Source organism: Grammomys surdaster, unplaced genomic scaffold (genome assembly GCF_004785775.1).
Source record: "Grammomys surdaster isolate TR1022 unplaced genomic scaffold, NIH_TR_1.0 131, whole genome shotgun sequence".
NCBI lineage: Eukaryota > Metazoa > Chordata > Mammalia > Rodentia > Muridae > Grammomys > Grammomys surdaster.
In genome coordinates, this window is record NW_021604589.1 from 1,399,626 (window position 1) to 1,427,323 (window position 27,698).

Consider the following 27,698-nt stretch of genomic DNA (forward strand, 5'->3'; position numbering starts at 1 on the left):
CCCCTATCTCCTTTACCAGGTAGAAAAAGACAGGATTTGCACCCAATTAAAGCCACATGGGCAACCAAAGAATACACAGAAGCTGTTAAATTCATCATACATATTTACTTAATTTCTACAGAATTGAGTAGATAAAATCAGATTCACGTTAGTGAAAAATCTCTACAAAATGTCTCTGAAAAGCAAAACAAGACTGCCTCTTAACAATTCATATCCTCATGAAAGACGTGGGCTGTAAAAATAAAGCAGTGTGTTTAGCACAAACTAGAAGATATCTGCATCATTTTTTCACAGTTATTTCCATCTACAGTCTGAAAGAGGTAGATTTTTTTTCGGCAACACCTGAGAATTGAATTGTAATAACCAGGTGTGTAATAAAGGCAGTTGCATACATAACTAAAAAATACAGGTCTCAAGACCAGAAAATGTACTTCTACAAGTCTGAGGATGAAATGGCCTGATATCCAAGACCCAAATTTTCGCTACATTTTGGGGTCTACTGCCACTAAAAATATACATCAAGATTGCATGGTAGTGCACCATATGCAGTAAGTGAATTCAACATTTAAACCATTTCTGAGCCAGCATAGTAGCATTACAGTATTCTAGAATACGGTAGATACAGGGCGTGCTACAAAGCCACAACACTGGGCTGGTGAGGGTATCCTTCTCTGAGGTCCCATCTGTTTTTATTCACAGGGTAATGGGAGGAGAGATTCTGCATGTATCTCATACAGAATCCCTAGCCTCTAAAAGATCTAGCTAAAAATGCATGTAAGCTGAAAGCAGCAGGCCAGGACAGTTAATCACATTGCTTTATAAGCCCTTGAAAATATGCAACAGGTTGAAGATTTACAGTCTTCCACACAGGACAAGCACCACAAAAAAAATGTGGCAGGCTACACACATGGCTTAATAAAATGTTAAGAGCTGTGTATCCAGCAGACTTATGAAATGTGATCATTAGTAATAATTTCAAAGTAGATTATATTTTTGATACACATTCATGGGAAATGAGTCCAGTATTTCATTTAGTAGTTGAAGGCGGGAGGGTATTTATAGAGGCTATTGAAAGGTATTTCTTTGTTTCTGACATCACTTTGACAGTAATAGATTACAACCTACTTTATGAATTTATCTTCCACTTTCTGACCCCTTGATTAACATGACCAATGATAAAAGATATAATTCTCTACCTCAGGGACAGTTTTCTGTCTTTTGAACATTTTTCAATTCTTTGAACCCAGTTTTGACCATAAAATGTGCCAGGAATTTACAGTCAGGCTGATAGTTTTGCTCAATAGAATATGGTGCATCAGCATTACTTGAATCTTTAAAAAATTTACTTAAAGCGTTTCTATATAAATTATACCAGAGATAATAGACTTAGTAATTTGCATGGCTTAGCCATAACGAAGAATTCTTACATGCCAATTCAAAGTATAGAAACATTAATAATACTGGTTTTTGTTGTTTTAAGTGATAGCATCAAAGAAAGGAGGAGAAACAGACCAGAAAGCTAGACATCTTTTTGACTATGTAAACAATCTGCCAAGTTTTCCCAAGAGTAAAAAAAAAAAAAAATTGCTGGTAACAGTATTTTTACTTTGGAAACCAAATGTTAGTGCCAATCTCTATTACGAAACAAAATATGGTAAGTGCTTCCCACTGAGCTACATGTACAGACCCTGCTTGGTGAGTTAAAGCAAATGAACACCCAACTTTCAAATAGCCAAAATGTATGGTTGGGAGACTTATATTTTTGCCCTGGAAAAAAAAATCATCTTTTTGTGGGAAGTGGAGAATTAACCAGCATCTTCTACAGTCATTGTCAAGTAGTCCAAATTTCACATGTTGTAATTCTGTCCTCAAATCAGCATAATAGGACTAGTTTACAAGTAGCATGTTTTGTTAGAATGTCAAGGTTATGCGGCCATTTCAGTTTGTCAAGTGAATCAAGAAAAGCTGATTTGAATGAAAAATGCTAAGCTTGTTTCTGACCAGTTCCCCCATTCTCCTGTATTTAAATGGGTTATTAAAGGGATTTTTCCTTTGACTAATATAAATTGTTTTCACATCAAAGAACCATCAGAAGAATATAATTTCTCTAATGGCCTTATTTTAAATGATATTTTAGTTAGGAAAATTATGTGCAGGGAGCAGGAAGAGAGAACAAAGCATTGAAGGCGTGCACTCCAACAAAGGGGGAAAATGAGGCAGATGTGCAACATAGCTGAGGGAAATTTATAGAGTAAAACTATTCCAACTGCTAAGCAGCCTCCTGTACCACATAAATCCAGTAGTTCTAAGAAAATACAGATATGGTAGAAAAAGTAAGAAAATTTTCACCACAAAACCAATAGTTACTACTAACAGAGGAAGTTATACACAAAATATATCTCTCAATACAGTGGTCATACTTCACCCTAGTCAACAGACTCAATGCCTTGAGTAGCAGAACCTGAAGAGGGCTTTTGTGCAGCACTTCTCTCACTCGCTGACTTAGCCTTGGCCCTAGCCTCCAAGTGCATTCCCAGGGCTCTTGAAGTGTTCATCTCTTTGAAGGAATCCGGGACAGCACTGGGCTGCGTTGCAGGTGACACCAAGTCCCCATCTGCTGCTTTGATAGAGACCTGCTCTTTCAGGACTTCGACCTTCTCGTTGAGCTCATTTCTCTCTGTCTGAAGAGCCCTGCACAGCTTCTCTAACCGTTCCAGTTTTATTTGAAAGGCCTTGTACTCTTTATCACGGACAGTTTTCTGTTGTGTGTTTTTTTTTAAAATGAAAAACAAAACCAGTCGAGAGTTCCATAACCTCATTAAATACAAATTAGGTATTGTTTGTAAACAAAAAATAACTGAACCACATTGGAAACCTGTTATTGTCTACTATACATGTTTAGTTTCCTCAGAAACCTAGCTCCCAATCTAGTCTACCTTGACTGCATATGCATCTAAAGTATAGGATTGCTATTTAACATAATGTTTTAAATCCCGTTTCTTAAAAATAGATAAGATCCCCTTAAAATTGAGAAAAAAATTCATGTTAAAGAAATTAAAGGCCGGGCAGTGGTAGTGCATGCCTTTAATCCCAGCACTTGGAAGGTAGAGGCAGGTGGATTTCTGAGTTCGAGGCTAACCTGGTCTACAGAGTGAGTTCCAGGACAGCCAGGGCTATACAGAGAAACCCTGTCTCGAAACAAAAACAAAAAACCAAACAAACACTTTTTCTTTTGGCTTTTTTTGAGACAGGGTTTCTCTGTGTAGCTCTGGCTGCCCTGAAATTCACAAATCTACCTGCCTCTGCCTCCCAAGTACTGGGGTTTGGGGGTGTACACTCCCAGTACTGGGTAAAACAAGATTTTTATACACGTGTGTTCCAACATGTCAAATTAGTTAAGATGTGTAGTGACTGCAAGCAATACATTTTTCCTTTGTAACGTGGCCAAGATGTATTTTGTTACCTTTTTTCATGTAAAAAAATTATTGGGGTTATTTGCTGGTAGTCATATTAGGTAGCCTAATGAATGTACATACATTCCTAGGCCCGAACTCAACTCTAGCATTTTTTGGTTGGTTGTTTAAAGGCAAAGCCTTACCATGTAGCCTTAGCTGGACTGGAACTGTGCTCAGACCAGTCTCGAACTAGAAGTCCTATTTCTGCCTCTTGAGGGTGCTGTTAAGACACGCACCACCAAGCCCAAGAACAGCCACATCTTTGATGCAGGCACTTGACCTAACTTAGGCCTAGTGACTCAACATCTCTGGCTGGCATCTTATAGGAGAGAATCTGTTATAGATTCGAGTTTGAGCAGACATCAGAAGATGTTTAAATTAACTGGGTAAGAAAAATGCCTGACCCTGATTCAAGGCCTTCTACCTCTATCCAGCTACAAGAAAAGGCTGTCTATTCAGTAACTTCCATACTGTAAGCATAACTAACGACAGACCCTAATCTTACCTCTTCGGCCATCTGTAGAAGTGCTTTATTATTGTTTTCCCATTTGGTACGCCATACTATTGTTTCTTTTTCCAGTTTTTTAATTTTCTTTGTCATCTGTGAATGAACATAATTACAACTTTAAAATTCTAAGTTAACAGTTAAAATTTTCATTATACGTGTGAATGAATGTTTTGGCTGTATATATGTGTGTCTGGTGCCTTCAGGAGCTGAGGCCATCAGATTACAGATGGCTGGCCCATTGAGTAGGTGTTGGGAACTGAACTCCAGTCCTCCACTGAACCATCTCTCCAGCCCCCGATGAATTCCATCCCTATTTCTGTGAGCTAATCACCAAAAAGGATTAATGTTGCTCTATCACTGCATTTGTCTCTGCCTTTCAAGACTAAATATTAATGTCCCACCACAACATCCAATCATTTGAGAACTAGAGGTAGTAGAATTTAGTTAGCACTTTGGGAAAAATTAAAGCTATGTTTTGGAACTTGTTATGACCAGGCTGGCTTAGAATTCAAAGATCTGCCTGCCTATGTGTCCCAAGTGTTGGTATGTAACATCATGCCTGGGCAAAGGAACATTCTTACCCTTTGTTACAAGAACTCAATTTTTAGAAGTTGAGTATGAATTGATCTATGCCTATCAATTAGACATTCTCAGTATTCCTTTGTCTACTGAGTTCACACCAGCTATGATTGAAGTCAGGACACTGAGCCAGATACTGTTAAGTGAAACAGAACAAGACAGACCAGATACTACCTGCTGTGTGGCTAACACAAACTAGGACAAAGGCTGTGGAAAGAACTCATAGAAGAACTGAGTTGAATACTGACCTACAGTGATCTGTATTTTTCCATCCTACAGGATCCTCCAGAAGGATAACAAATTTGGGGAGCCCCTGTCTTGTGTTCCACTTCAACAGTGAGCATGTGCTGGAATTCAGCTAATACTTACTGTGCCTAACAATTACCCTTCAATCAGATTATCAACTCAAAGAACTGGTAGGCAAAACAAAAATCCCTCAAAGTGGTACTATGAGCACTCATAGTAATGGAGTACATGTTTAACGTGCCAAACACTGCCAGAAATTGGTGGGTCTTCTTCACTGTTTTAAAGGGACAGAGGGCCAGTGAGACGCTGTTTGTCACCAAGCTTGATAGACCTTAGTTTGATCGCTAGAATCTGCATGTTGTAAGGAGAGAACCTGTTCACAGAAGTAGTCCTACACATACGTATACAACACAATAGGGGTGGGGAAAGCACAAAGTCAGCAACTTGACTACAGTCACACTTTTTAAAAAAGATTTATATTTTATTTATGTGTATGTCTGTGTGCACGTGGCCATGGGTGTTCATGCAGACCAGAAGAGGGCAACAGATTTCCTGGAGCTGGAATTAACAGGTATTTATGAGGAAACTGACATGGGTGATGGAACTGAACTGAACCTTTTAGAATAGTAGCAAGCACTCTTAACCACTGAGCCATCTCCTTACCATATAGATTTATTAGTGTATATTCATGTGGAGGGCATATGTGCACAGGAACATAATGCCCACAGACACCAGAATAGGGCATCAGATCACCTAGAGTTACAGATGGTTGTGACCCACCTGAGTGCCTCTGCAACAGCAACCAATAAGCTGATGGAATGGAGATGACCAAGAGCATGCATTCTTGGCTCCTAAGATGGAATAATGGTCATGGCTTACACCATATATTATGGTACTTTTCAATACCACTTTTAAAAATTCTCCATTGTAGTCTGACTGATATGTATCTGTAGCCCAGTTACCTGAGCTGTAAAGGCAAAGGATTGAGGCAAGAAAGCTGTTTGAGTCCTAGAATACAAGACATCATGGTGGGAGAAAAAAAAAGTGCATGTGGTACTGCAAGCTTGTAGAGCATCAGATGTTCAAGGTCATGTCAAGCTACACCAGTCTGTTTATTTTATATATGTGAGTATACTGTCACTGTTTTCAGACACACCAGAAGAGGGCATCAGATCCCGTTACAGATGGTTGTGAGCCACCATGTGGTTGTTGGAAATTGAACTCCAGAGGTCCTGGAAGAGCAGTCAGTGCTCTTACCTGCTGACTCATTTCTCCAGCCCCCAAGATCTGTTTTTTTTTTTTTTCAAATGGAGGCAAGAAAAGGATTTTGTGAAAGGAATGGAAGTAAGCCTGTAAAGTAATTTAAAAAGCATATTTCTAAAAATAAGAATTTACAGTAACCAAGGCAGAATCCTAAAAGTATTAAGATTAGCTACTTGGGGACATATTAAGGAATAAAGTGACCAAATAGAGCCCTATATTTGGAAAGACAGTCTCATTAACAATATAAACTCACCCAAGTAGTAATAAAGAACTCGTAAGATCCCTTTTATATTTCAGTCTACTAAAATATATAAATACCTTTTCCATTTCCTGCCTGAAGGTTGTAAAAAGTTCATTGCTTTTTGCCATAGTAGTCTGGAATTCTTCAAATTTATCCATATAAAGAGAAAGCTACAGAACAAAATAGAAAGTCAGTTATTCTGAGTTCTAGGTAAACAATTCAAACTCTACATGATGAGGGCAAAATATTCTAATAACTCAAAGAGATCTACTACTTGGGAAGCTTATTGCTGTTAATATAATGCAGAAACAGTATTAATTATAACCTCATTAATTAAAATCCAATGCATATGCTAGCTAGAAATTTTACACACCTGCTAATGTTTTTAATCTCACCCCTACTTACATATGAAAACTGTAAAAGACCAGCTCTTAGCTTACTATTGAAGATATCTTCTGAGTAAAGGCCTGGAGGTAGATGGGACACTGAGATGCTCAAAGAAAGAACTAAACTGCTGAGCAGTGGTGGCACGTGCCTTTAATCCCAGCACATGGGAGGCAGAGGCAGGCGGATTTCTGAATTCAAGGCCAGCCTGGTCTACAGAGTGAGTTCCAGGACTGAGCCAGAGCTGTACAGAGAAACCCTGTCTCAAAAAACCAGGAAAGAAAGAAAAAACAAAAACAAAACAAAACTAGGAAATGGCAGTCTTTCTTTTAACTTAAAGGAATTTGTATTCAAGATGAATTTTAAAATAACAATACAAAGAGAAGACTGTGAGAAAAGTTCTAGGAGGGAACCCTTCAGAAATGGTCTAATGTTATTCATTACAAGGAAACAAGTTCAAAGGATTTTTTTTCTCCCAAAATATAAATAAAGGGGCAGGCTAGAAAGAGTGCTTGATGTTCTTGCAGACAACCTGGGTTTTGATTCCCAGAGCATGAATGGAAGCTCACAACTAACTATCTGTAACTCCTCCTCCTGATCTCTGCAACAGGCACATAGAGGCAGGCAAAACACTCATACACATAAACACTTTAATCTTAGGAAGTAGAGGGGTTGTCTAGGGCTACAGCTTAGCAGAAGAATGCTTGCTTAATGGGTGAGCAGGATGCTTAGTGCGTGAGCAGGGCCATAAAGTTCAATCTCCAGTAATGAACCAAATAAGGTGAGAGGAATACAACTCCTCAGATACCCAAAAAAAAAAATTTAATTAGTGATATGATAGGAATATTATAGGATACAACATCGAACAAAATGTGTAAGGCTGGGGTAGGATATAATGGAAGATGGCCCACCCACACGCAGTTCCTAGGTAGGTGTCACATGGCAGGTGCTACTGTGGGGGGAGCAGCAGCAGACAGTTGATCAGGCTAGAAGTAATCACTGGGAGATAGGCAACAAGCAGTGCCTGCAGAAAAGTGTAGCAAAAGAACAGATGGAACTGAGCAAAAGCGAGGCTGATGGCCTGAAGTTGGGCAATGGTGATACTCAATTAGAGTACTTTTGCACTCATAAGATACTCCAGTAGTTTCAGTGAGGTCTGCTCTAACTGAACATCAGACATCCATGTAAAGCCCCTATCATTAGAGATCAATGGTAGTCCACAGTAGTGAATAGATGCTAACTACCCACTTGGACCAAGGCACACCAATAAGACAAGTGTACTGGCAACTACTATGAAATATCAGAGAGCAGCAAATGAAGTCAACTCTTGGAAAGGATGGCAATGTTCAGGTAACAGAAAAAGAAATGACAGCAAAGGAAACAGTAAGATGGCACAGGTCCCAGATAGCACCTGCAGAAAGCCACTTAAATACAGACTATATATCTTATCCACATTGAGTTTCGTCTCCATTAACTTGGAATGTATAGGACTGATAAGTAATGGATTTGAATTTCCTACTAGCCCTTCTGCCAATGATCATAACCTACAGTGAAAGTTCCAGAGACTTTTGATAAACACCTGTTAAAATTTGTACTCTTAAGTAAGGCTAACTTTGTAGGAAGTTAGTATCACCAATACAGTAAAATGTCCCACCATATCCCCCCAAAATAGTATCCAGAAGTGGTACTATAGAACCTAGCGAATTAAAAAGCACTTCATTTCACTTACTACAGGGAATCTTTCTTGTACCTTCTCCTCAAGTAAAGATATGGGTGGTACACACTACACGTATTCTAAACAGATTGTACCAGAACACCTACACAGGATGGAATGAAAAGGGAGGGAAAGCAGTGGCTAAAAGTATTTCACAAAACTACCTTTTAAGTGGAACTGTGATTACAAGCAGTATTAAAACAGCTTCGGTGACAAATTAGCACAAAAGTACAACTAGGATAAGGTATGTGAAACTGTCTAACATTCTTTAAACCTGGAAGCTTGTCGTTTTTCCTTAATGTGGGATATGAGGTAAGACACTTCAGAATATACTGAAACAGAATATACTTGTCAGTCCCAGTTACCATTTACACACACCTGCCATCATTAGGAAGCAGACATGGTTGAATACCTTATTTGTACTGCTTAAGCATAAAAAGGTATAGTGGGGGCCTAAAACAGTTTACGAACTTGAGGTTTTAAGGATGGTGTTTTGGGTGAAAATAATCACATGTCTGATATTAGCAGAAAACATAGCTAGTACCTCCTCAAACATGACTGAGCAAGCTTCTCTGCTACCTGAGGAGCAAGATAAGATGGAGTGAAAGGGTATGGAGACAGAAAGGGTCTGGGACCTTGAAAATGAGAACCATTAAAGATGGATAACTAACCATCCCAATTCAGTTGAGATTTGAGAGTGGGAGCTATTACTACTAAGTCATAGGTCTTTTAGTACTAAAACCAGGGACATTCAAATTTGGATGGCTACCCTAAATGAAAAGACACATGTAAGAGATATTCAAGACTGCTTCCTCAGCATTGTATCAGCTCTTGCTGGGAACAAGCAAAACCACACTAGAGGAGTTTCCAGGTATGTATTAAATGAGTCATTTTTCTTACAAATTCTGCTATCCCCAACTATCAAGTTACCTGCTGTTTTAGTTGTACTTCTTGCTGTTTCATTTGTTCATATTTGTGCCTGGATTCTGTTGCTTCTTTTAATAACTAAAAAACAGAAACATCCTTGCAAAAGTACTAATAGCAATTAAAAATATGAATATAATGTCAAATAGCATAGTTACTCCACATCCTTCAGCTCACTATTTTAGCAAGAATGACTACCCTACAAATAGAATACCTTCTTTCCACCAGTTACCATTTACACACACCTGCCATCATTAGGAAGCAGACATGGTTGAATACCTTACTTGTACTGCTTAAGCATAAAAAGGTATAAACAGTTCATGAACTTGAGGTTTTAAGGATGGTGTTTTGGGTGAAAATAATCACATGTCTGATATTACCAGAAAACATAGCTAAGTACCTCCTCAAACATGACTGAGCAAGCTTCTCTGCTACCCGAGGAGCAAGATAAGATGGAGTGAAAGGGTATGGAGAACAATAAAAGTTTAGAGAACAAACAAAATACAATGGGTGGAAGACTGGAGATGCGCTTGCTTTATAGACAGAAAGCCTTGGATTCAATCCTCAAACTTCCTAAATTCAGTACGGTGGTTCAAGGAGTTCAAGGTCATCCTCCAGCCAGGGCTACAATGTGAGACCCCGACTCAACAAAAATAAAATAAAAGGGGTATGTCCTTATTGGAGACCCTGACGCAATAAAATAAAAATTACACCAACAAAAATAAATCATTTCCCTAGTGTCAACTTGTTCAAAAACAAGACAAGGGCAAGGAATAGTAATGCATCTCTTATTAATCCTAGCATTCAAAAGACAGAGATGTGGATCTATTAACAGAAATAAGTAGGAAAAGCCTTGTAGTGGTTTTAATCATACCCCAAGAGTGACATTGAATGTTTAAGTTAAAGTACTGGCAATACCTTTTCCTTTTTTTTTTTTTTTAAGGAACAAAACTTACAAACTCTCTCTCTCTCTGATGTTTTTCATCAGCTTCTTTTATCAGCTGTGTTGTTTGCTGAAGTTTGGCATCCACAAGCTGTTGTTGCAATTCCTTGTGTTTGAATACTTTATCAATATGCTATGGAAAAAGAATTCCTTCCATCACTTCATGAAGACAGGAACACAATGGTGAGGAAATATAAGATGTTACAACACTCTGCTTATTCTGCTTTCCTATTAATACCACATAGCTAAGAATACTAGGTCTTTCTGTCTCTACACCTAAAGTAGTGTTTGACATCACCTGCAAGAGTACTGCCCTTTGGAGCTAGGCATCATCACAAGACAAAGAAGAGATCAAACTAATAGATCTGTACACACACAGTGCTTTTTCTTCCCATTCCTTTTTTTCCCTACCCATTAAATTTTGCTAAATTTGTCAGCTGAAGGCAGCATCTGACAACTTGAATGATATGAATCAAAGCTAAGCTAATCTGTGACACTAAGCAAATTTCTGTCCTGCTAAATCTCAATGCCAGTATCTGATATAATCATACCCAGATTTGCTGAGCTGTGAGTAGTTGAACCATGTAAGGTGTTTGGTGCCATGCAGACATTTGGCAAAAGCCTGAATTTCCAAGAACTGGTAAGTGGCTAGCTATATAACTGAAGCCATCAAAACATGCATGCCTTCTTGGAGCTGGAGAATTAAGATTCTTCACAGAATATGTGACAGGGAGAATACTAATGGGCAATGATGAGGTAGCCTAGGTGTTAAGAACATGGCAGATGATTTCTTCACTTGTGAATATGAACATGCCATGGTAATAATCATAAATAACAGGATTCAAACAGGGTTTTCTAATTTGCTGCATCTATGAGAAAGCAGACAGCCCATTAATAAAACTAAAAGAATCATAAGAAAATGGGGGAAGGGCTAGACAGATGGCTCAGCAGTTAAGAGCACATGGCTGCTCTTCCAGAGGAAGAGCAATTCAATTCCCAGTACCCACATGGCAGCTCACAACTGTAACTTCAGTTCCAGAGGTTCTGACACCCTGACACAGAGACACATGCAGGCAAACACCAATGCACATGAAATGGGGGAAAAAAAAGATTTAGGGCTAGGCCCATGCCTTTAATGCCAGCAGAAGGATCTTTATAAACTCAAGGACAGCCTAGTCTACATGGTGAGCTCTAGGACAGCCAGGATTACAGAGAAAACCAAAAAGAAAGAAAATCAGGGCTTTAATAATTTTAATAAATTTTAGCCTGTATGACAAAACCACAAAACTAATAAGGTCTTCAATAATAAAACAGGACAAAGAAATCTTATATTTTGAAGGTGAGACATAAACTAGTAAAACAGATACTTTATTTGGTTCTTAATTCAGACTTTTGTTTTTAGTAGCAGAAAAATAGGAATGGTTAAGAGCTCTTGCTGCTCTTCGTGTTGTTGCTCTTGCAGAGGACCCAACAATGGGCAGCTCACAACTGCATGTAATTCCAGCTCCGGGGACTCCAATATCCTCTTCTGACCTCTTGGAGTACCCACACACATAAAATTTTAAAAGAAAAGCAGATACATTCTAGCAGTGAATAACCACTTTTTAGATGTGAAAATGATATGGTCAAAAAGAACTTTCTGATTTATACACTATCTACAAATGGGGCTAGAGAGATGGCTGCTCTTCCAGAGAATCTGGGTTGGATTCCAGCACTCACATGATGGCTTGCAACCATGTGTTGACTCCAGTTTCAGGGGATCTGACACCCTTCTAGCCTCCTTGGACACCAGACACATTCGAACAGAATATCCATACACATGAAATAATTTAAATTTTTTTCAATGAGTCCAAGACAGGAGCTATGGACATGGCTTAGCAATTAAATGCAAGTACTGTTCTGAGCTTGGTTCCCATCAACCACCTTGGGCATCTCTCACTTACCTGTAATTTCAGTTGCAAGGGATCTAATATCCTCTTTGGGCCACTGTAGCCACTGCACTTGTGTGCAAATCCATACCCAGACAAGACAAACACATATATATATAATTTAAAATAGATTTGAAAAACTTAAAAAATATTCAAGGCCATAGTGAGACACTGGGAAAAAAAAATCAAACTTGACATCTTAGCACTCAAGTAGCAAACACTACATCTGCCATGAGTTCCAAGCCAGCCAAGAATACAGTGAGTTTCAAGTCAGCCTAGGTCACAGATAAAACAACAGAAAAATCACAAAAGGCCAGGCATGGTGGTACATGCCTTTTATCCCGGGCAGAGGCAAGCAGATCTGAGTTTGAGGTCAGCCTGGTCTACAGTCTGAGTTCCAGGACAACAAGGCTACACACAGAAACCCTGTCTCAAAACACCCCCTACCCTCACAAAAACAAAAACAAAAACAAAAAAACCTCACAAAAGACCTCTGTATAAGGCCTGAAGTATAAGTTAAATGATAAAACATAACTTAGCATACACAAGGTCCCTGGGGTTGTTTTCACTAAAAGGTAAATTAAAAAATATTGTTGCTCTTGCTCCATGGATCCCCACCTGCAGGTTCTCTGCCCCCTCTCCCTTCCCCCTCTCTCTACATGGTCATGGCTGGCCTCTACTCCTCTACCTCTCTGCTCTGTCTCTCCATGCCCTGAATAAACGCTTCCTCGCGGAAAAAAAAATATTGTTCAAGGTAGCTAGCTCAGTAGCAGAAAGCCCTCAGAGTATAGCCAAGGCCCTGGATTTAACCAATAGCACAATTAACTAAAAACCTATGTAAAAAATAAATTAGGTTTTTAAATGTAAAGCTGGTCATACTTTATACATGCCTGTGGTAAGCTACCTGGGAGGGTCAAACATGATCTATTTAAGCCACCTAGGGTGATAAGCAAAACCCAATCTGAATGACAAAAAAAAAAAAAGAAAAAACCCAAAAACATGAACAAACTAAACCAAACCCTGAAACAGATATAATGAAATGGCTACAGTACTGTATAATCACAAATGTTTGAGATGCAGGGTATTCTGGGACCAAATATTTAGTCGTTATTAGTCAAAATAAGAAAACAATCTGTGTTGTGAGAATTGTCATCTTCTAGTATTACATGAAACTAGTATTTAATAAGACTCCTGGAAATTATCTTACCTATTTGTGCAGACAGATTCTCAATCCTTCTGGTTCATAATGCTATAATGTTTTGATTCTTTTCCTAGTCAATAAATCCACTTCTGCTATACATGGACAGAAGTTCTAAAACATCCTGCAGCAATACTTTTACTATAGTAGTAAACAGAGAAGTTGCTACTAACAGTGAGAAGCAGTATAAAACAATCTAGTGCTATTACCTCTTCCCTTAGCGCATACTGCTCAATAAGCTTCTTTAGCTTCTCTCCCAGTTCAATGTTCTCCTGTCGCAGTTTGGCATTATGTATGTCATGTTGTTCCAACTGAGCTTGGATTTCATTTAGAGTTAACTGGAAATGTGCTGTTGCTTCTTTACGTCGTTCTTCCTCCTCTCGCGCCTGCTGCATATTTTCCTCCTTAGTAGTCAAAAGAATTTCTGTTAATAGGAGACCTATGGACAAATGCTCAAAAAAAGATGCTGTGGCCAGGCTACTCAGGAGGCTGAGAAGAAGATCCCAAGTTCAAGGCCTGCCTGGGCTTACAGAATGAGTTAAAGAACAATCTGAGCAACTTAGTGAGACCCTGTCTCAAGCAAAAAGAAAATGCAGGAGAAATGGTTCAACTGGTAAAGTGCTTGCTGCTCAAGCCTACAGACCTGAGTTCAAATTAATACCCACATAAAAATTAGAGCATGGCAGTCTATGCCTATAATCCTAGCTCTGGGGGGATTCCACATGCACACATACACTACCACCCCCAACACACAAATGGACATGCCAAATTTAAAAAAAAGGTTGGAGATGCAGCTCAAGTAAAAAAGTGTTTGCCTAGCATGTGGGGAAAACAAAAAAGCTGCTGTGATATATGTTTACTACACCACTGCCCTGAAACATTACGTCTAAGGTACACTTTGTCCCCCATACTTAGGACTAGAAAGCATACTTAAAAAGCATACTACTTTTCTCTTTTCCCATACAGAACACTGAATTATATCAATCAAGGATAATACATATGACTGTCCAAAAGAACAGGCTTCTTGATAACCACACAGAGAATCAGATTATCTGAGCAAACAACCTTTCTTTCAGTTTATGTTCTAGGTCAAGAGACCATAACATCCTTATTTTAAAAAGCTTACCTTCAAGTATATTTTATTACTCCATTCAAAATGACTAGCTGTGGGGGGGATACCATCTAACTTTTTATTTGGGGGGTGGGATAGGAGTAAGTTAAGTGGGATTGAAGTGGCCTTGAACACACTAGACATCTGCTGTCCCTAAAGGCTATATCCCCAGCCCAGTTTTTAGTTTTCATTTTGAGACAAGATCTCATTAAGTTGTCCAGGCTGACAGTGAAGCTGCTCTACAGTGTAGGCAGGTCTTGAACTTGCAATACTCCTGCCTCAGTTTTCCAACTAGCTGTGCTTATAGGCCTGTGCCCTTAACCTAGGTACCATCTACTTTAAGATCTAATTATAATCAGGGCTGGAAAGATGCCTCAGTGGTTAATACTTATTCTTGCAAAGGACCTAGGTTTGACTCCCAGCATCCACTCATTCACAACCACTCATTAACTGCCAGCTCAGGCTAATTCCAATTTCTGATGCATGCTTCTGACCTCTACAGTCAGCAGCTTTGTATTAGTACACAGATATATATGCATGCAAATATTTATACACAGAAATACACACCTTTTTAAATAAATTAATAAATATGAGAGTATTTAATGTTTTTCCATAGGACCCAAGCTCAGTCCCTAGCATCCAAATCAGTTGGTTCAGAACCACCTGTAACTCCAAGGGATTGAGGTTCCCATCAAGAGCATGCAATCACACACATACCATAAATGAAATCTTTTTTTTTTTTTTTTAAAAAAAAAGGAAGCAAGGGGGCTGGAAAGATGGCTCAGAGGTTAAGAGTACTGACTGCTCTTCCAGAGGTCCTAAGTTCAAGTCCCAGCAACCACATGGTGGCTCACAACCATCTGTAATGGGATCTGATGCCCTCTTCTGATGTGTCTGAAGACAGCTACAGTGTGCTCATTACATAAAATACATAAATAAATAAATAAATAAATAAATAAATAATTCTTTTTGTTTTTCTTTTTTAAAGGAAGCAAATGATAACTCCCATCTATCAAAAAATCCATGTCCTAAGTTAAATGCTGTTGGACCTAGGTCTTTGGGATACAGATGAGAGGGCATTTACTCAGAGTACCAGCTCAGATGGACAGGTCAGTTATAATGTTAAGAGGCAGATTCTTTTCATGGCTCTTTTTTTCCGTTCTTCCTCCATGGATACCAACTCATACCTACTTACTTTTCCTACATAAATCTGCCAAGATCTAAATGCTACTGCTTAAAGTACTCAGTAACCAAGAGCTAGGAGTGAGGCAGGAAACTTGGGCAGTGCAGTGCCGAGTGCTCAGCACTACTCCTTTCTCACCGACTCTAAATGTACTTACTAGTTTCTCATTTCATGGCAGCTACTTTAGAACTCAGCAAACAAAACAAGACAAAAACTGGCAACTCTGAGCTTTTTAAAACCATGACTTTGAGAGGTGGGGAAGTGAGAGAGGAAGAGAGGGGAGGGAGGGAGGGAGGGAAGGAGGGAGGGAGGTCAGTAGTTAAGAGCACTGCTACTCTTATAGAGAACCCATGTTCAGTTCCCAGCACTCAGCAGATGGTGGCTCATAACCATCAGTAACTTCAATTCTAGGAGATCTGACACCCTCTTCAGGCCTCCTCCAGCACTAGAGATGTCCATGATACACACAAAGAAAATCTTTTAAAAAGAAAGTTAGGTAGGAGTTCCATGTTTACTCCATGTGACCAAATATGAGGGAATTCCTTTTTTTGAACAGGAAACCCAAATTTAAAAAAGATAGTGTTCTATTAGTCTCACATTATATTGCCTCATTCACAGCATCAGTCCAAGCAAACCAGAAACAGGGTCATATCTAGTCTCTAGATAGGCACAGATTTCAAATATACACAAGATGACCTTTTGTGACATCACTTCAAAACAGTAAATCAACTAACCTTTAAGGTCTTATTATGACGCTGAAGTTCTCTGCAAAGAGACTCCAGTTTGCTTCTTGCCAAGATGGCCTTGCTGTGTTCACTCTGAAGGTGAACTTTCTCTTTCACGATCTGGGCTTGCTTCTTCTGTAGAATCTTCATTTGTTTCTGAACATTCCTGCTTTCCTCCAGCTAAAATTAGCAAGCACTTTACATTCAGAAAGCATAGCAAAAGCCCCCATTCCCTCAGTGAAGGCTAGAACAATCAGTTACCAGCTATGTGATTTTCTTTTTTTTTAAGACAGTCTTGCTATGTAGCATGGTTGGCCTACAACCCTCAATCCTACCTCAACCTGAGATCTGGAATTACAGCCATATGTGCCAAAGCCAGATAAGAGCTGTGGCTGGAGGAATGGCTAGGCAGCCAGGAGTACTTACTAATCTTCCAGGGGACCATTTTGGGTTCCAGCACCCATATCAGGTGGCTTACAACTGCCTGTAACTCCGGTTTCAAAGGATCCAATATCCAATATCCTCCTCTCTCTCCCTCCCAACAACCCCCCCACAAATATTTTTTAAGTCTTAAAAAAAAACAGGCTCATCACCGAGAGAGGGACCTGGAAAAATGTGAGCACCAGGAATATTTCATTCAATCAAGATGAATATTCAGATGTCATAGGCTCAGCCTGTAATCACAGTACACAAGAGGCTAAGGCAGGAGGATTGTCATGATTTCAAGGTCAACCTAGAGCTATATGAGTACCAGCTCAGCCAGGTTTATAATATGAGCCCGTCTTTAAATACAAAACAAAACAAGCCAACCCTTAGGCTAGAGAGCAGGCTTAAGCAGTACTTAAGCAGAGGACCAAAGAGAGATCAGGTCCCAGCACAAGTCTGTAACTCCAGCTCCAGGAGATCTGATGCCCTCTTCTAGACCTCAGGTAATGCATTCATACACGCACTAACACCAACCCAGTGGTAGAGCACTTGCCTTCCACAAGTAACACTTGAGGGGAGGATCCCATCCTTAGCAGGGCTAAAGCATGGCAGGGAGAGCCCAATACTGCAGTGTATAATTTTATTCAAACTGTTTCATGCTATGTGAAACCACCAACCTCCTCCCTGTTCTAGTTGTAAGGAAAGTAAGCAATTTAGTATGATTGGAAGACATGACCTCAATCTTTCTTCAGCCCCTTAGATATACATCTTCAGAACAACTTTTAAGTTCCACTTTATTATCCAAATTTTGTACAACTATTATCAGGTCAAGAGTTGCCCAAGAGTACAGACCAAGATGGAGACTGGAATCTTGAAACCTTCCCAATTGACCTGGGGACCTTGATTTGTCACCTCTGCCTGACTTCGGAGACTAATTATAGCTCTTCCTGGTTTTAAGTCAGTGATTCACGGGCAATTTAGGCTCCTCATTTTCCAGCTGTAATCCTGTGTTTTGAACTGATGATATACTTGATATTTCTTCTCCCAGAGTTTCCTCTTTTGGGCTTAACCCTTTGTAAAATGAGCTAACCCCTATTGTGGCCCGAACTAATTCAGCTGGTAAGGCCAGCATCTCTTGAATTTCTGTTTGTTGGTTAGCTGTCTATAGATTATTTCCTAGCTATTAAGATTTGCTGAAATCTAAACATAAAATACAGAATTATTGGGACTGAAGAGATGGCTCAGTGGTTAAGATCACTGGCTACTCTTCTTGGGGACCTGGGTGCAATTCCTAGCACCCACATGATTCTCGTAACCATCTATAACTCCCTGGTTCAATTTCAAGCATATAGAAGCAGCTTACAACAGTCTGTAACCCTATCCAGTCCCAGGGGACCTTCTTCTGGTGTCAGACAGCACCAGCACACACATGGTACACAGGCATACATGTAGACAAAAATACCCACATACATAAAATTTTTAAAAAACTTTAATTAAAACCGGGATTGCTGTGCTGACAAGATGGCTTAGTGGGAGGCTTGCCACGTAAACCTTATGGCCTGAGTTCAATCCTCAGACCTCACTAGGAAAAGTTGCCCTCTGTCCTCTGACATCCACATGCACACTGTGGGGCTCAAGTGTCAGCACCCTTTCTCACACACAAACACACACATACATATAAAAGCTGGAATTAATGTGTGTGTTATTTAGAAATTAATATTGAACTTTATCTTTTTAAAATACCCACAGACTCACAGACTACTGAACTAAATTTATAAGTTTTTTTTTTAACTAACTAGGACTCAAGGATTCTGCAATTTTAGGTTAGAAGCAAATGAATCCCTTTCAAGGTAACATCTATACTAACAGATAAGATGGCTGGCACCTTACCAACCTTTCTGAACAGCTTTTTCTGAAGAAATTGATGCTGAGTCACAGAGCAAGAGTGCCACCTTGTGGCCCATTAAAACACACCAAAAGCATCATTGTAGGATATGGCAGGTCATGTTTGCAACCCCAATACTTGAGAAGATACTGAAGGCAAGATCAGGAGTTCATGATCATACTTGACAACATGAGTTGCAGACTGACCTGGGACAAATAAGGCTGTCTGTAAAAGACCAAACCAACCAACCAAAAACTTTCCGAACTATCTATTTACAGATACTTCTCTAGAAATTCCTATCTTCCATATATGAAGTTGCCCATGTATGGACTAGGCATGGCAATATAACTTGAGCGGCTTAAGAGTCAGACTGAACTACTGCAACTAGCCATGCTCCAGGGTTCCTACAACCCTGTGCTCACCAATCCTTTGCTGCCCCTTTTATGTTATTTCATCTGGATAGTCTTAAATACATTTTAAAAAAGCAAACACTCTTTGTTTTTCATTGTTGTGATTTTAGGATGTACTAGTACAACCAAAGAACTGGTATGTTTGCTTTAATAATTTCCATTAATTTACACTACATTAATTAAGCAGCTACATGGTGACTCCAGAATGTCAAACTCTGGATTATATTGCTACAACTCAACAAAATTGTTGGTATATACCTACTAATCAGGGATTATTGGGGGGGGGGGGTCACTGTGGGCCACAGGCTCTGTTATATAAAAAAGGTTATTCTATGTTTCTCTCAGAGTTAGACGGGAATAAAACTGGAAAGGGCTCCAATGGGCTTCATTCTGATGACTTGCAGGTAAGAAGTGGGGACCTTCAGGTTGAAAATTTGGGGAGGCAGGTAAGTATCATAATGCCACAAGCCAAGAAGGGCCCAGGCAGACAAGAGATTCTTCTGGGAGTGATGTAGTTGTTTCAACTGGCTCCAACTGAGAAGGGCAAAGAGCAGACAAAAGAAGCTAGCCAGGAACAAAAGAGCTCACTTTGCAGTTAGTCCCAGCAGGCAGAGAGGATTCTTCAGAACAGCTCCACATACAGCAAGCACACTGTAGATGTGATACAGCACATCTCAGAAGAACTCATATCCAAGTCGGCAGTATTCATGACAATGTCATAGTAATGGAGATTGTAACTGCTAGTTTGGAAAGCCAGAAAGCCATGCTATGTCTAGCAGAGACACTGACAAATGAATCAAAAGTGCATCCCATACATCAGCTTGTATTCCTCCTCTGTGGAGATCCTTGATTGCTTCTTGCACTCACCATAAGAGACATGCTACATGTCTGGTCAAATATGTACAGGTTTTGGAGAGTATCAGAATTGCTGAGTTCCAATGACAAGCCACTTCCCATTTTCAAAGCTTGACATGTATTATTATTTTTTTTTGAGCAGGGTCTTGATATGTAGCCCAGGCTGACCTCAAACTCATAGAGACCCACCTGCCTACCAAGTGATGGCCTTAAAGGCATATGCCGCCACACCAGCCATCGTATACTTTTTAAATGCATTAAAAAAAATCCACTCTTAGCAGGTGTGGTGGTATAAGCCTTTAGTCCCAGCACTCAGGAGGCAGATGGAGACAAAGCACTGAGTTTGAGGCCAGCCTGGCCTATAAAATGAGTTCCAGGATAGCCATGGCTACACAGAGAAAGCAAATGTTGTCTTGAAACCCGCCCCCCAGTGACTCCCCGAGAAGAAAAAGAAAAAAAATAGAGAAAGAAACCCACTCTCACTTGTGGACAGTTCAGAAAAAAACAGGTGTTAGTTGGATTTAGCCCACAGGCTACATAATACACATATTTTCCTGGTATAAACATAAATGAAATTCTCCGGGGTGCTGGCTCCTAGATGTTCAATTCATATGACATTACTAAATGTCTTCCAAAGTTTCTGGCAAATCTGTATATCCCATAGCACTATACTAAAGATCATGCAGGGGCTGTTGAGGTAGCTCAGTGGTTAAGAGTGCATACTGCTCTTGCAGAAGACCCAAGTTCTGTTCTCAACACCCATGTAGGGAAGCTTAAAACTGCCTATAACCCCAGCTCCAGGGGATCTGAAACTGTTCAGGCTTTTGAACATGAATGTGCAAAGACTCACACATACATATGTAATTAACAGTAATTTCTTAAAAGTGGGAAACAAAGACAAGAGACCATGCAAATCTATCCTCTTTAAGTATCTGAAGACTGGACTAGGCATGTGGGGTGGTCAGGTGACTCCGCGGTTAAGAACACTGGCTACTCTTCTAGAGGTCGAGTTCAATTCCCAGCAACTAGACAGTGGCTCATAAAGGGATCTGATGCCCTCTTCTGGCATGTAGATGTATATACAGACAGGGTATTCTTATATTTAAATAAATAATTTTTCAAAAAGGTTTTGCAGTTGTAAAAGTGCTACCTTATGAGCCAGCCTGGTGATGGTGGCGTGAGCCTTCAATCACAGCACTCAGGAGGCAGAGGTAGGTGAAACTCTGAGTTCACAGCCAGCTTGGTCTACACAGTGAAACCCAGGAAAGCCAGGGCTACACAGAAACAAAACAAAGCAACAACAACGACAACAACAACAAAACACTCAGGAGGCAGTGGCAAACACTGGTGATCTTTGCTGAATTCCAGGCCAGCCAGGGTTACATAGTGAGACCATCTTTAAAAGAGAGGGAGGGAAAATGGCATCTCATTGTGATTTTCCTCTCTGACCACTACATGAAGTTAATAATACCTCTATATACCTATATATATATACCATTACGCTACGTTATCTTTGGTTTTCTACTTCTATGAAATGTCTTTCTTATCTTCTGCCCTGCTTTCCACTGTTTTTTTTTTGTTTCATATTTGTAGGTATTTTTTTTATTTTTCCATATTGTTATTTTATTGAATTGAATCCAAGACCTTGTACGTATAAGATAAATGCTCTATGACTGAGCTATACGTATACACCCCTAGTCCTAGATGTTCTTCCAGGGGTATCTTTTAAAAATGTTATGTGTGTGGGCATTTCGCCTACATGTATACATTTATGTTACTTTCCTGGTACAAAGGCCAGAGAGGGCATCAGATCCCTAGCTGCAAGTGTTGGGAATGAAACCCAGGGCTTCATGCATACAGGTGTACTGTAGGCATATGGCACACACCTGTACACACACGCATGCATACACAAATATACACATCGCCCCAAAAGATAAATGAAATAACACCTAACACCGAATTTTAGAAAATCTATTTGAGCTGGGTATGATGGTACACGCTTATAATTTTAACTATAAAGACTCAGGCAGCCGGGCGGTGGTGGCGCACGCCTTTGATCCCAGCACTTGGGAGGCAGAGGCAGGTGGATTTCTGAGTTTGAGGCCAACCTGGTCTACTGAGTGAGTTCCAGGACAGCCAGGGCTACACAGAGAAACCCTGTCTCGAAAAACAAAACAAAACAAACTTTTAAACAAAAAAAAGACTCAGGCAGAAGGATCACTTGAGCCCAGAAGCTGACATCCACAATATTGTGGAAGACTACATCCACAATAAAACCAGACCCCGTTTCAAATACAAAGGAAAGAAAACAATCTAAACCACAGTTTAGCACTATGGTGTTCTCTATATGCTAGAAAAATCAGCTGGGTGTGCTAGCATATACCTTTAATCCCAGCACTGGAAAGGCAGAGGCAGAAACAGGCTAACTTCTAGGAGTTATTTAATCCTAACCTGATCTACATAGCAATTTCTAGGCTTGCCAAGAATACATAGCAAGAATTTACCTCTAAAAACCAATCAAACATTCACTCAATCAATAAAGGAAAATAATAAAAACCACAAAAGACCATGAGATCATATTCTCCCTTCCAATTTTTGAATAAAACATTTTACATTTTAAGCTACATCAAAATTATATTTTAAAAAGCTTATCAAGCACACACAATATATTGTTATATTTTATGGCCCTCATGGTTGTGATTGAATACTCACGAGATCAGCATATTTCTTACAGAGAGCTGCCAGCTTCTCCTCTGGGGTTGAAAGGGTGTTTAGCGCTTGCATCAGTAATAAAACTTCTTTTCCTAATGATTAACAAGGTGAGAAATAAGTCCTGAATAATAAGATCAAATATGACCTGTGAAGTGTACCAATACTTCCCATGTTCTAATCTCAGAACAAAATAATTTCTACCTACAACAAGAAATATGGTATTTGCCAGTTCAATTTTATAAGTATTTTGAGCTGGGTATATTGTCTCAAACAACTAGTTGTGACATGCAAAAGGATCCTCAAGTTCAAGACCATCCTGGGCCAGAGTAAGACCCTGTATCAGAAAACGAAAGCCAAATCAAACTATTTAGTGATACAGCTAAGTGGAAGAACAATTGGTTAGCATGTCCTGGGCTTGATTCTCAGGAAGGTGAGGAGCTATTTTTACATTCTGGATTAACAGACCCTCCTCTGTTCCTCACCCATTCTCATCTTAGATTTCTTTCTTTCTTATTTTTTGAAACATTTGCTTGTTTGTTTATTTTCTGTGTATTCCCCGCATGTGTGTCTATGTGAGGATACTGGATCCCCTGGAACTGGAGTTCCACACAGTTGTGGGCTATCATGTGGGTTCTGGGAATTGAACCCAGGACCTCTGGAAGAGCAGCCAGAGCTCCTAACCACTGAGCCACCTCTCCAGCCACTCCCCGTCCCCCATCTTAGATTTCTACACTCAATAACACTGCTAACTAAGAATTCTTATGGAGAGGTAAATATTCCCTTGTCTAACCATTAGGTATCTATGTTAACACAAATGGCAAATTAAAAATGGCAAAGAAAGCAGGGCGGTGGTGGTGCACGCCTTTAATCCCAGCACTTGGGAGGCAGAGGCAGGCGGATTTCTGAGTTTGAGGCCGGCCTGGTCTACAGAGTGAGTTCCAGGACAGCCAGGGCTACACAGAGAAACCCTGTCTTGAAAAACCAAAAAAAAAAAAAAGGCAAAGAATATTATTAAAAGCTTCAGTCTGCTGGGAATTGAACTCATGACCTCTGGAAGAATAATCAGTGCTCTTAACAACTGAGCCAGCTCTCCAGCCCCGCTAATCTATTTTCTATCTCCACAAATTTTACAATTCTGGATATTTCATACAAAGGTATACAATGCAGAGCCTTTTGTGTCTGGCTTCTTTTACATTGCAAAATAGTTTGCTAGCTTCCTTTGTGAAAGATTGTAACAATGCTCCCTTCCCTCCTATGCTAAGTAGTATTGTATCCTATGGATCGACTACACTTTGTTTACTCTTACTTGTCATCACCTAATGAATATTCATGCTTTTTCTACTTTTGAGCTATTAAGGATAATAATGCTATGAACATTTTCTACAAACTTCTGTGTATACAAGTTTTTAATCTTCTTGGGTATATATGCCTAGAAATAGAATTGCTGAATTGCTTGTACATATAGTAAAGTACTGATTTAGGAAAGGTGTCATTTCTAAGGAAATAAAATTACTTTTGGGGGCTGGAGAGATGGTTCAGCAGTTAAGAACACTGATTGCTTTTCCAGAGATCCTGAGTTCAATTCCCAGCAACCACATGGTGGCTCACAACCATCTGTAATGGGATCTGACGCCCTCTTCTGGTGTGTCTGGAGACAGCTACAGTGTACTCATAGAAGTAAAATAAATAAATCTTTTTTAAAAGTTACTTTTCATATTCCTTAACTTTTACATTTTAAAGAGGAGATTATGTTAACAAGAAAGGCAACTCAGACAAGCCATGGTGGTATGCACTTATAGCCCTAATTTGACTTGGGAGGTGAAGACAAAAGGTTCAGGTCAGAGTCATCTTTGGTTATAAACCGAGTTCAAAGTCAGCCTGGGCTACATACAAGACTTTGTCTCAAAAGAACAAAACAAAAAAGAAAACCCTTTCCCAAAAGAAAAGTAACTGTAAACATATATACAACACCTATAGAGCTGGGTGTGGTGGCAAACACCTTTAATCCTAGGTAAGAACAAGGCCAGCCTAATTTTTACCCAGGGCTGCATACTGAGGCTGCCTCAAAACAAAAACAAAGAAAAAAAAACACCCCTTATCAATCATAGATGTAAATTATGTGGTGGAAAATTTATCTGTAGCACTTAGGAGGCAGAGATAGGTGGTTATCTATAAATTTGAGGCAGCCTAGTCTATATAGCAAATTACAGACCAGGCAGGTCTACATAGTGAGACCTTCAAAAAAAAAAAAAAATTAAGGGGCAACCAGTGAGACTCAAAGGAGATTTGAATCTTCTTCATGAGATTCAGCATATCACAAGATATTGCCTAGCATGCATGAGGCCACAGGTTCAATCCTTGGCATGGAGGACAATGACACAATACACAACACACAGTTTAATGGTTTGGCCAGGCATGCACGCCTTGATGCACTTGGGAAGTCAAGAGAATCAAGAGTTAAAGGCCAACCTTAGTGATACAAGAAGTTTAAAGTCAGCTATAAACTATAAACTATATAAACTATATAAACTATAGGAGACCTTGTCTCAAAAAAAAAAGATTAAGCATATCACATTTTTTATCTAAATTGCAAGCTATGTAGAAAGCAAAAAATACCTTTGAAACCTGGTTAATTCACTTTCTGAAGTACAATTAACTTACTGTTTATAGAATTTTATGTCCAGTCTTTTCTTGTTGTTTCTCAGTGTAACCCTAGCTGTCCTGGAACTCTGTAGATCAGGCTGTCCTCAAACTCAGAGAGACCTACCTGCCTCTGTCTCCTGAGTGCTAGAATGTCCAGTCTTAAACTAATTAAATATATAGTTTTCACATACTTTTTGATCAGCCTAGTAAAGATGCAAATAATGCAAGTCAACTGCCACTCTATCCTCAAATTTTATCAAGAATTAATTCTTGATTATATAGAGAGAAATACCTAAGCTTCCTTCTATTTTTTCCACCTCTTGCACATAACTGCAAACAAGCTGACTAACCTGAGGTAACAAGTATTTATTTTATACTGATTGTGTGTGTGTGTGTATGTGTGTGTGTGTGTGTGTGTGTGTATGCCACAGTACATGTGTGGATGTTAGAAGAAAACTTGTACCAGTTGTGCTACAAGTTTGACAATTGTGGGTCCCAGGTATCAGACTCAGCTTACTGCCAAGTATCCATGGAGCCACCTCACTGGCCCGTACAGGGGTTTTAGTTAAGCATATCCGACCTAGCAGTGTTCATGGTCACCTGTGTTGGACACAATGTGAATAAAATGAGCAATAGATGAAAACATGCAACTAATGTACAGAGCTTATTAATTACCTAAGGTCTTCTCTTTGTTCCTGCTGCACTCTGAATCTTGCTGGCCATCAGGAGGACCTGTTCGAGCTTCTCGTCCAGGAATTTCTTCTCTTGTCTCCTGTGTACAGAATACTGAGCTCACCAAATTTCTGTTGGTTATAAAGTCAGTGCCTTCATCCCCTTCCAGTGAATGCTTCTTAGTTGTGCCACCACAACTGGAGTCTTGATGTTGAAGAATATCATTTGCTTGAGAATTACATACCATGTCTGCTTTTACTCCTAACCCACAGATTCTAGCTTCTTCCATTGTGCCACTTTCAAACTACAAGGAGAGAAATTAAAAAGAAAGAGTTAAATTGAATGGAATAAATATTTATAACCAACGGCATGTCATAGTTTAACAGTACTTTTACTTAGTGGTTTGTGTGTTCGATGTAAACAAAGGTAGCTTTTAGGTTTCACTGAGACATGATCTAAACGGCTAAACATAAGTCTATTAAAGTAAAACAGCTGGAGTATAGCTCTGAGGTAGCAGTGCTTTGCTTCAAGGGCCCTTGGGTCCCATTCATAGCACTGCCAAAAGATAAAGTTAAAACAAAACCTAATTATATGCTACCAAAGGAGGCAAGAATGCCGGTTAGCAATAAGTCTAAACTTATATCCCTATAAAAATTCATGATTTAAAAATAATTACTATCTTTTAAACAGTAAACTGTCCCGAGTTGATAAACGTTAATGATCCTGTTATCTTAAGGACGATATGACAGTGCAGCTAGCTAGGTGGCTATCTACCAAAAACTATCTCCCAAAGTATCTAGTGCAGTAGGAACTGAGGGACAAGCGGCAGCATCCAGTAGTACACTATATTTTCCAGTCTGTTGACCCCCATGTTAGTCCAGGCTATGAGTATCACTTTATCAACCAGATTTTTATTCTTAGAAGGACATGGTCTTTGTCCTGCATCTCTTCCTCACTCTGGTTAAATACAGAAGTCATCAGGGTGCTCTAAGATGACAGGGTCAGAGGACAAAAGTAGCCTGGCCCAAATTCCATGTACACACAGGAAAGACCCTCTACCTGCAAAGAAAACACATACTGGAACATTAAGTGAATAATAAACTTCTATCATATTATACCATAGGAACTGAGACTGGTATGTTAAACAGTTCTATCACCAATATGGAAGATACTCATACAAAAGCAAACCAAAAAAGCATTTACTCTGGTTTTCTTCTCCCTTGAATCATTGTTTTTACCTTCTTCTCTTTTGTCGTATCTTTGTTCAAGGCAGGGTCTTGCTATGCATAGCTCGGGTTGGCCTAAAACCTACCCTTCTGCCTGGGCCTCCTGGATTTTGAGATTACAGGTGAGCATCACCACAACTACCTAGATCTATTTGCCTTCTGTGTCCTAATTATTAATGTCATTTGGTCACATGACATGTCACAACTGTAAACTCTACCTTCCCTTTCTGGTTAAAAAAGGGGATTTCTAAACCCTGTCTCAAAAAAAAGGGGGGGAGGGATTTCTAGCTGGATGGTGGTGGTGCACACCTTTAATCCAAGCACTAGGAAAGCAGAGGCAGGCAAATCTCTATGAGTTTGAGGCCAGCCTGATCTGCATAATGAGTTGCAGGACAGGCAGTACTACAAAGAGAAACCCTGTCTCAGACCCCACTCCATCCTCCCCCCAAAAAACACAAAGGTTTCTT

General features: G+C 39.6%; 1 protein-coding gene across 3 annotated transcripts in view; it reads right to left on the minus strand.

The window, feature by feature from the left end:
- Nucleotides 1-85: 85 nt before the first annotated feature.
- Txlng (taxilin gamma) overlaps nt 86-27,698 on the minus strand; it is a 45,608-nt gene continuing 17,995 nt past the window's right edge. Inside the window, exons 2-11 of one of the 3 annotated variants that reach the window (XM_028762165.1) lie at nt 26,250-26,309; nt 26,009-26,105; nt 22,691-22,782; nt 16,412-16,582; nt 13,593-13,787; nt 10,271-10,390; nt 9,321-9,395; nt 6,370-6,462; nt 3,961-4,056; nt 86-2,759 (exon numbers count right to left, since the gene is read on the minus strand). In XM_028762165.1, coding sequence (XP_028617998.1) covers nt 2,427-2,759; nt 3,961-4,056; nt 6,370-6,462; nt 9,321-9,395; nt 10,271-10,390; nt 13,593-13,787; nt 16,412-16,582; nt 22,691-22,782; nt 26,009-26,105; nt 26,250-26,309 — 1,332 coding nt within the window. In that variant the 3' untranslated portion in view covers nt 86-2,426. Of the gene's footprint in view, nt 2,760-3,960; nt 4,057-6,369; nt 6,463-9,320; nt 9,396-10,270; nt 10,391-13,592; nt 13,788-16,411; nt 16,583-22,690; nt 22,783-26,008; nt 26,310-27,698 lie in introns of all 3 variants that reach the window. The other 2 variants (XM_028762164.1, XM_028762166.1) reach the window with 2 other exon arrangements.